Source organism: Monodelphis domestica, chromosome 8, assembly GCF_027887165.1.
Source record: "Monodelphis domestica isolate mMonDom1 chromosome 8, mMonDom1.pri, whole genome shotgun sequence".
In the NCBI taxonomy this organism is placed as follows: domain Eukaryota; kingdom Metazoa; phylum Chordata; class Mammalia; order Didelphimorphia; family Didelphidae; genus Monodelphis; species Monodelphis domestica.
Genome location: NC_077234.1, coordinates 97,231,786 through 97,242,225, shown reverse-complemented (window position 1 = coordinate 97,242,225; position 10,440 = coordinate 97,231,786). Strand labels below are relative to the sequence as shown.

Genomic DNA, 10,440 nt, shown 5'->3' with positions numbered 1-10,440 from the left:
AGACCCCAGATCCAGTGGCCAGACTAGACTGACTTCTGGGGTTGATGAGAGAGAGCACAAAAGAAGTCCCACAAAGATGTCACCCAAAAGATGAGGTTTCAGGAGTCCAAGAAAGGCTCCTTCCTACCTGAGAAACTGTGTCCTTGTGTCGACATCTGTAATAGTCCTTGGCATAGAAAAATGTTAATTGGAGGGAAGGAAATTATTCTATTGTTGTTGTTCCACCTCCACCCACCCCACAACTTCCCCAAACCAACAAACATTTATTAAGTACCTCCTATCCCAGGTGGTAAACATACAAAGACAGGGAACTCTAAACAAAATAACTGTGGGGTAGTTCTTATAATTAATGTTTTAATGTAAAGCAAATGCTTTGAAAATAATTGTCAAAAGTTATTAAATACACAAGAAACTAGTAAGGAAAATTAATGTTCTACTTCCAAATATTAAATGAAAACAAGGGTCTAAGTAAAGGATATTAAACAAAAAAGACTTATCTAACATATTCATGTTGTAGTTTTGAAAATTAATTTTTCCTCCTAATATTCTTAAACAAATTAAAGATGTTCTCTTTTTTATTTTTAAAACCCTTACCTTCCATCTTAGAATCAGTACTGTGTATTGCTAAAAACTAGGCAATAGGGATTAAGTAACTTGTTCAAGTTCACATAGCTAGGAAGTATCTCAAGACCTCTTGTCTCTATGTCTGGCTTTCTATCCACTAAGCCACCTAGCTATTCCTCTTCCCTGCTATCTTGAATTTGAATAAAGTATCATATTTGTATTATGTTTTGTGATCCAATGACTTATTACTATTCTTGTCTCAGGGTACAGGTAAATTATGAGTTTTTGCTCATGAAGTCTGTTAGGGGTAAATTTCCCAAGACTGTTAAGGGTAAATTTAGGGTTGAGACTGAATATAAATTTTAATTGGTTGCCAGGTATTTAAATTCTAAATCCCAATGAAATACTCAAGTCAAAATGGAATTTTATGATGGTTTATTTACAATAGAAGGAAGAATTTAAGAATGAGAGAGAGAGAGAGAGAGAGAGAGAGAGAGAGAGAATGAGAGAGAGAGAGAGAGAGAAACAGACAGAGAGAAAGAGAGACAGAAAGAGACAGAGGAAATTAAAACTGTTGCAGCCTAGGCTGGAATTCAGAGGCCTGAGCCAAGGAGCCTCTACAGAAAGCTAAGGGAAAGGGGAGTCAGTCTTATCACTCACCACCTGACTATCTAAAGGGAAGCCATCTAAGGAGATCCTCTAGGGTCAAGTTCCAGGGTCAACTCCACCAAAACTCCTCCTCACAGGAAGTGATGTGAAATATAAAGGCAGTTATTTACATCACTTCCTGTGTCTCACATGTGCCAATGGTGGCTTAAGCTTGGCTTAGGACAGCCCAGAGAGTCAGGCAGTTGTTTTTGATTTGTCACTTGTTAGCACATGATGGTCATAGGTCTTCCTACCCCATACTTAATCCTTAAGTGGGGGTGTATACATTCCTGGTTGCTAGAATTCTAAAAACTAAAATTCACAAGTCAGAGAAAGTTCTATCATTGGCCTTTATTCAAATATATATTATAGTGTACTCCACAGAGCAGGGGTATGATAATAAGTACTATGTAGGTAAAATATAAAAAAATGATAAGTTTTATTCAAAAAATATGGCCCTGAGCTTCAATTCTCTCATCTTTCAAATATCAGAGATGGACTGTTAGAATAGATCGTTAAGGTCCCTTCCAGCTTTGATAGCTTAATTCTATAATGTAACATGATTTTTAAATTAGCTAGCCTGTAGGTGATCCTATGAGTATATTCCATATGCCATTGCTATCCTCAGATTTCCAGGATATATTCCTTTTTTCAATTACTTCGACATTTGGCTTATATATTTCCTCATTGTTCCCTATCATCTTGGTGGTTTTAATATTCACATTAATAGTCCTTCTTATACATTGGTCTATCAGTGCTTTAGGCTCCTCAACAATTAGAGCCTCTATCTCTATTCCATCTCAGTCATCTACATGGGATGGTCACAACATAGACTTTACCATAACTTCAAAGTGCTCAGCTTCCAAGATTTTTAACCATGAAATTCTCTTCTCTTACCACAGCCTAATAATATCCTTTTGCCACTCTCACATCCTTATTCTATATTCTTATTTATCCCTTCTCAGCCTGAAGGTATTCTACTTTTCTCTAAGCCCCAGGTCCTTGTTTAAGCTTTACTTCCTCCTTTCATAATCTGTACCCTCTGGTGGGTCTTTTCAATGATATACATCTCTACCCTGGAACCTCCAACCTCCTTGCTTTTTTGTTTTTAAACCCTTACTTTTTATCTTAGAATCAATATTAAGTAATGATTACAAGGTAGAATAATGGTTGGGAATTGGGGTTAAGTGACTTGCCCAGAGTTACATAGGCAGGAAGTGTTGAGGCTAGATTTGAACCCAGGACTTCCCCTTTGCCTGTCATCATTATCCCATCCCCATCACCTTTATATTCCTCTAGGACCTCATGGTATTATTTAGAGAATCATCTTTGGGGGTGATTCTCTTAGAGACACTGTCCCCAGAGCCCCAGAGTTTTGACTCTGAGTGGTATTTAGTGCTGGGCTCTGTGTGGCAGCCAAATATTAAGGACTTGTCTCTTTTTCGAATTAAAGATTTGGTTTTATGAATATTTAGTGGTTCTGTGTTTTTCCAAGTAGATAGCTTCAATGTCCATTTATAGGATGACTCACAGTTGTTTTACCAATACTAACCTCTTCCCTGAGCTCTAATCCCAGATTTCTAATTTTTGGTTATGTTGAACATCTCTAGGTAATTAGAGATCCTCCTTAGGATGTCCTGTTTGTACCTCAAATAATTATTTCTAAGCTCAATTAATTGTGCTTCCTTCAAGAAAAGCCCCTTTTATATTTGTGTTAATGACACCACCATTCTCCAGATCCCCCAGATAAAATCTTCAGAATCCTTGAATTTTCCTCTCTCTTCATTGCAGCCCAATCCATTGTGGACAAGCCCAATCAGTTCTCTCTGACAACAGTTCTGTTCCTTTCCTCCTTCCAGGCTATTAAGCTAGATCAAGGTCTTAACACTTTTCACTTGGGCTATTTTAATGCTCTCCTAACTGGTCTCTGCCTTCAATCTCCCCAATCTGACTTATTCTTCATACTGTCTCTTTAAGTTCTTCTTTTTAAAAGCATAGATATTTATTTTATATATAACAATATAATATATAACATTAATGTAATACATATGATTTGTTATAAATATGTAACAAATTATAATAAATATACTTTTCCAAGAGAAATACACTCTCATTTTAGCTATATTGAGCAATCTATATCTCCTTTTTCCTTCCCTCCTTCCCATCCCTTCTCTCTCCTCAAGAAAGCAAATAATATAATATTATTTAAGTTGTACATAAATTATCATATAATATATTTTCCACTGTTGGTCATGTTGTGAAACAAGAGAGATATATTGCTTACAGTAGCAAAAAGTTCATAATCTTTCTAATGCATATAAACATTCTTCTCCCCTCAGAGAACCTTTGATGCCTACTATAGGAATTAAAATTAAGGGTTTGACAAAAAAATATGAAAATTATAAAAAATACGGTGGTTGCCAATTTAAAATAGTATAGCTCAAGTCAAAATAATTTTCAATAGCTTTTATTTACAAAATAGGTGGAGAGAGTAAAAGTTGAGAAATACAAAAAGAGGGGAGAGAAGATATTTAGCCTATTACACTAAATATTGCTCCACTGCTTGACTCAGCCTGGTGCAAGTTGTTAACCCTCGAGTGGAATTAATCTCTCTCCAGAAGTCAGGAAAGGAAAGCCAGCAATTCACTCACCCAAGTTCCCTCCAAGAGGCAGTTCTAGCTGAAGATGAAGACCTATTAAGGATGACTCCTGAAGCTAACCTCTAGCCCCAGAAATTCAGGGCTTTTATAGTGATTTCTTGTCCTTCCCTTCTTCATAGGGGCCAACCACAGCTTTCAAACTGTCTAGCACTACCCAGGGGAACAGTGTCTTACAAGATCCACTTTTCAACCTCTGGAGGTGTAAACCTCCAATCCAAAAGATTCACAATTTCCAGACTGATTGAGTTGTTACCCACTTTAGCAAATGGCTTTCAAACACTCTTAGTGTCTGATGAGGTACTAAGTAGGGGTATTAAAAGAAAGTCTGATTTATACTTCATAGTCTCTTGAGGTTCTAAGTAGGGGTACTTAAGTTAGTATTAACCAAATGTTAACTCAAAATAGACAAAGAGAATAAAGGGTTCCCTTTTACAAATGTTAATTCAAAATAGACAAAGAGAATAAAAACTTCTCTTTTACACTACCTAGTGCTTATTAAGTAAACTACAAATTGGTATTGAAGGCCCTTCACAAGCATACCAAACTTAATACATCCAAAACAAAACTTATCATCTTCTTCTTGTTCAGTTATTTCAGTCATGTCTGACTGTTCTTAACCCCACTAAAGGGTTTTCTTGACAAAGATACTGAAATGGTTTGCCATATCCTTCTCTAGAACACTCAAGAAATGAGGCAAACAAGGTTAGATGACTTTTTCAAGGTCATACAGTGAGTGTCTGAGGCTAGATTTGAACTTAGAAAGATGAGTTTTTCTGACTTCAGGCCCAGGGCCCAATCCACTTTGCCACCTATCTGGCTGAGATTACCAAGATTTACACCTCTTCAAAACTTCCTTATTCATGCCAAGGGTGCATTGATCTGTCCAGTCAATTAAATTCACAATTTTGACTTTATGATGATTGCCAACTCCTTATCTCTTACCCCACATATCCAGCCAGTTCACAACTCTTCCTTTTTCTACCTCCACATTATCATTTGCATCCATTGCTATATCCCTGATGACTTAGCTAACAGATTAGTGCATCATCATCTCTCTCCTGTACTATTATAATGGCTTCTTAATCCATCCTTTACACAATTCCTAAAGTGATTTTTACACAAGAGAAGATTTTATAATGTGTCACTCCTGTATTTAATAACCTCCAATGACTTCCTATTGCCTCTAGGGTAAAATGTCAATTTTTCTGGTTTGTTTTTAAAAACCTTCAGAACCTGGTATCAACCTACCTTTCCAAAGACTAACCAAACTGATTCTATTTCTCTTCTTTACACACAACACTCCCATCTCCCATCTCCATAGATTTGCATTGATACTGGCTGTGCCTCATATCTGGAATATGTTTTCTTCTCATCTGTTTCTTAAAATCCTTCTTTCCTTCGGAATTCATTTCATGCTCCACAGTTTAGGGGAAGCCATTCTGGAGCTTCCCAGCTACTAGCCCAGTCTCCCTTTCCCACTTAATTAACTACTTTGTGTTCATTTCATATTTGCCTATTTGTTTGTGTATCTCCTCCATTAAAATGTAGTAAGCTCATTGAGGATGTTATTTTTGTTCAGTCATTTTGTATCTGATTCTTCATAACCCTATTTAGGGTTTTCTTGGGGGAGATACTGGAGTGGTTTGTTATTTCCTTCTCTATCTCATCTTACAGATGAGGAAACTAAGGCAAACTGGGTTAAGTGACTTGCTAGTAAGTATCTGAGGCTAGAATTGAACCCAGGTCTTCCTCCTTCAGAGCCCTGTGGTCTCTTCACTGTGTGCCTACCTGGCCCCTTATTGAGAAAAAGTTGTTTCATTTTTTTTGTTAGTTTGTTTCTTGAACTCCTAGCCTAGCACATAGTAGATACTTCAATGTTTGTTGACTGAATTACTGAGAGATCTTTAGAAATACCTGCTTTGATCTATCAATCAACTAACATTTATCAAGGGCCTGTTATGTGTTTGGCAATGTGTTAAATACTAGAGAGGAAAGACTAAAATAGAAAACAAATCATTGCTTTCTTTGAGCTCACAGTCTATTGAGGGAAGATAACTTGCAACAAATATATGTAAACAAAATATGTCTAGGATAAACTGGAGAGAATTAGTGGAAGGAATGCACTAGAATTACGGCGAATGGGGAGAAGGTGTGATTTTGGCTGGGACTTAAAAGGAAGCCAAGAAAAAGAGCTGAAAAGGGGCAGTATTCCAGGTGAGGAAATGGCCAAAATGGGAAGATGGGGTGCCTTTTTGATCGTCTTCCACACTAAAGTCTCTAACTTTTAGAAGTCTCTCACATAAAAGACCATTTGTCATTTTAAAAGTTCCTTCCTCAGCAGATGAAACAAAACCTCTTCTTTTGACAGTTCTCTCGACTGGGAGTGAGATCAGTAGACTTAAAACAGTTCTTTCCAGTCACTGCTGATTCCCGGGAAATTTTCCCTCTATTTCATCTCTGAGGAGTTTATCTTATTCCATAGACAATAGGGAGCCACAGAAAGTTTTTGTAGTTAAAGAATTGCTAGCATCGGGATGGTCTTTTGCAGACAGTAGGATGAAGTAGGTGAATTAGAGGGGTGGGTAAACCAGTTGAGAGATTAAGTTGGGTGGTGGGTGGTGGTGGGGTTGGTCTTGCAAGAATAGGCAAATTCCTAGCCCCTGGTGCGGCCATTTACTGTTGAAGTGGCCCCAGGCGGGAAGGAGGGTGCATTCGGGCTAAGGAGAAGAAGGGAGGCAGGAAACCAGGGGATAACAAGATGTGGGAGTGGAAGAATCAACTTGGTCCCGGGCTGATTGGCTGGGAGACCCAGCCCTCTCCTTCTAGTTTAAAAGAGTTGGAGAGGGAGTACTGCGGCTGCTTGTGCCCAGGAGGAGGAGTCGAGGATCCCAGGCTCCCTGTCCCCCGGCGCCCCGGTTCTCCCGCTCTCTTGTGAACTGACTCCCCCCTCCACTCTCGCAGCTGCTTTTGAGTTTGCCGCCGGGGAGGAGGCAGAAGGGGAGGCAAGGGGTAGACGCGGATTGCGGAACCCAGAGCGCCATGCGCCGAGCCAGCCGAGATTACACCAAGTACCTGCGAGGCTCGGAGGAGATGGGTAGTGGCAGCTCCAGCGCTCCCCACGAGGGTCCCCTGCATCCCGCGCCTTCCCCAGCCCCGCACCAGTCCCCACCCACCTCTCGCTCCATCCTGATGGCCTTCATGGTACTGGGCCTGGGCCAGGTAGTCTGCAGCGTTGCGTTGTTCCTCTACTTCAAAACCCAGGTGAGTGCCTGCCCGCACCCGTGCGCCCAGATAGCGCGTCCTGGGGCCACTGGGACATTCTCCTTCCACCACCTCCCTTCCCCGATTTCTCAAGGGGCTGAAGCGACGCTGAGAAGGGGTTTGATAAATCTCTTTTCTGGTTCTTTTCTCTAAGACCTACATCTGGGAACCCAACTTCCCTCGGAGCTCGTCGGTTTCTCCGCGGTCTGAAACTAGGTGGTGTTGGACAGAGGACAGAGTTGCAGTGACTTCAAAGCCGGCTTCTGCCCGGCTAGGGGTCTGAACGAGGAGCCAGCTCAGTATTTCCCTGTAATTTCTTGCCTCTACCTGTGTCCCAAGGCTCTTTATTTTGGCTGAGGAAACTTTTAGTATCAATTTATAGCCTCAGCCTATTAAAATAATTGTAAAGTTGAGGAAGGCAGTTCAGAGCATTTTTATGTACATCTTATATATAAATTATGAAGCAACATTTGCTTTTCTTATGATTTGAAATGACCCTCTTTCCACCCCTTCCCCACTATTAGGGAATTTGGCACTTTTTTTTAAAGCAAATAATTGTAGCTGCACTGCAGTTTCCAAGAAAACAAGAACTTCACAGCATAAACCACCAGAAAACATATTGTGACAGCCTTTCACCATGCCTTTCTACTAACTTCCTTCAGTTCGGATCCGTAGATCTTTCTTTTCTTTGTTGCCATTTTGGGAAAAGGACCGACTGAAACCCACCTAGCACCAGGGCGAGCATCGCCTCATTTAGCCTCCTGCTCCTCCCTGCCCTCCGCCTAGTGGGGGATGCCTGTCATTTGGGCAGTGGATTTTCTTTTCAGGCACCCCTCCTTCAAGAGGTTCCATCCTGGGTACTCCAGAAACAGCAGCCTCGCTGTATCTCGGAGCGGAAGTTTCAGCGGTTTATGAAAGCCCGAGCAGGCTTTTGTAGGATGGGTCTTGTTTCGGGTCGGGGTCTTGTAAAAGTCTGGTGTGTGCAGAAAAAGCAGCCGGTTATCCTTGTTCCTTTACCCAAAGCTAATGTTCCTGGACTTTCTCCTGGGTCTTTGCAGGCAGTATTGTCACTGGACAATACAAGTCCTCTGTCTTCCAGAGAAGAGGTGAATAGTGAAAGAGAAGTTTGTCCTGCCCGGGGAACAGTCAACTTGCAAACCACAAACATCAAGCAGATAACCTTCACTCTTTCCTTCCCCCCAGCTGTGTGCCCCAGGGCAAATTACTTAACCTCTCGGTGCTGAAGATTCTTCATTTATAAAATGATGAGTTTGGGGTCCCTTCCAGTTCTAAATCTAGGGTTTTGTCATGCTAGAATGGCTCTGTGGATCAGAACTGTAGTAGAAAGGCATGGTTAAGACTGTAACATTATGCTTTCTGGTGGTTTACGCTTTTAAGTCCTTGTTTTCTTGGAAATTGCAGGGCAGCTGGTTGGATTCATTTAAATCCGCTTTCTGCTACCCCGAACTCTTTCTCAGAGGAAGTGGAGGGCTGACTGTGCATTTCTTTATGGGAAAAGAAAGAAAGTTGAAGTTGGCTTTCACACTCATAGAGACTCAGTATCTCAGACAGCTGGTATTTTAGCTGGAACTTAAAGGAATCCTGGGAAGCCGGGCGAGCACCAAGCTGGGGTCCACTAATTTTGAGAGCTCTGTGGCTTTTTGGAGATGAGTGCAGGGCACATGCATGTATTGTACAAGTATATTAGGGATGTGTGTAGGACTGCAAAGAGGAAAGTAACTCTTGGTTTGTGGGATTTTTGATGAATGTTCATTGAAGAGTCTTTTTGTAGAAACATTTTTTATTATCTCTTAAAGGGAAAGTAATATATATCATGACTCCCCAAACAGTAATATTTAGAAGCTAATAAATCCATCACCTTATATTATGATGGGATAAGTGTTTTTAAGGATCTTCTTTAAAAGAGTTTACTTGCAATGGAAGCAATTGATGCCTTGATCAAAATCATTTTAGAATGCATTTCATTCATTGGCAGGCACTGTTAACAAATGCATATATATGTATGTATGTATATTATATTGTTGGCTTTATTTTTTAGCTGCTTAATGTTTTTTATTTTAGAAGAAAATGCTTTTTTTTTACCTCCTTCCTTTCCCCTCCTTGGCAAAAAAGAGAACACACCTCTAGCTGCTTTTCAGTATTTTTAGATCTTCAAAAAAAAATCTCATTTTAAAACTGAAAGAGCCCAAAGGTTTGTCTCATTTGAGGATACTTGAGCCAACCCTTGCTGCTTTCCCAGTTTTGTTTGTTTGTTTGTTTGTTTCCCAGTGAAGAAGCCCAAAGCTATAATTGGAGGATAACACCATAAGGCAGACCCCACTGGTGAAATACTTCTATGCACTTGTTTAAATCTAATAAAATATTTCAGGTGTTTTTGACTAATAAAATATACACTATTATACATACATATATATTTATATTATATAATAACATTTTATTATATAATATAATATTGTATATTGTATTTATATATAGTATATGTCAGTTATTAATTCCATGATGCTTATTCTATATTTCAATTAAATTTAAATACATTGAATGCCTCTGTTGTGAATCACTTAGTCCTGATAGGTGAGGTGGGATGGGAATTCAAAATACATCTTTCAACAAACATTTATTGAACTCTTACCTATCTAGTAAGTGCTGTTGGAGGATAGAAAAAAGACAAACACTTGAGCATTACTTACATATGCCACAAATTCCCTCTGATAGTCTTGATTTCCCAGAAATAAAATGTACTGCTAAGGACCATCCTCTATTAAAGCATGTCTTTTGAATCTTGGTACAGTTAATTGGGGGGTGTTCCTCAAAACTCAAGAAGCATCCAATAAAAGATAGCCCCTCTCTCAAGGACTGTAAAATCAGATTCAAAGAAAATGGAACAATATTCAGAAAATACATGGAGTATATAAGTGAGATAATATAGACTTTTAAACACAGGTTTATAAACAACCTAAAGGATCTTGCATTGGTTATTCAGAGTTTAAACTGATTGAAGGTTTCTTAGAGAGATTCTAAAGTGGTTTGTCAAATGGGCGAGGGGTAAATTGAAGGAAGATGAGAGAGTAAGGAGGAACTCAAGGGACCAGCTAGTTAAAGCAGGCTTATTTGTCAGAAACACAGAGTAAGAGTGAGTTGAGAAGTAACAGGAAATAAACATGGCAAGGTGGGAGTAAAGGAACTGATGATGTGCTTTCAGGAAATCAGATTAGAGGTGGTTGGTGGTATGGAACTTCCAGTTTAATGAAACATGACTTACTTACTGTAAGAGCAATGCCAGTAGTAT

At 39.5% G+C, this 10,440-nt stretch overlaps 1 protein-coding gene across 1 annotated transcript in view; it reads left to right on the top strand.

Annotated features, from left to right (window-relative positions):
• The first annotated feature begins 6,740 nt into the window (after positions 1 to 6,740).
• TNFSF11 (TNF superfamily member 11) overlaps positions 6,741 to 10,440 on the top strand; it is a 59,945-nt gene continuing 56,245 nt past the window's right edge. The window contains exon 1 of the mRNA XM_001363284.3: positions 6,741 to 7,133. Within this exon, the coding sequence (XP_001363321.2) occupies positions 6,912 to 7,133 (222 nt within the window). The 5' untranslated portion in view covers positions 6,741 to 6,911. The remainder of the gene's footprint in view (positions 7,134 to 10,440) is intronic.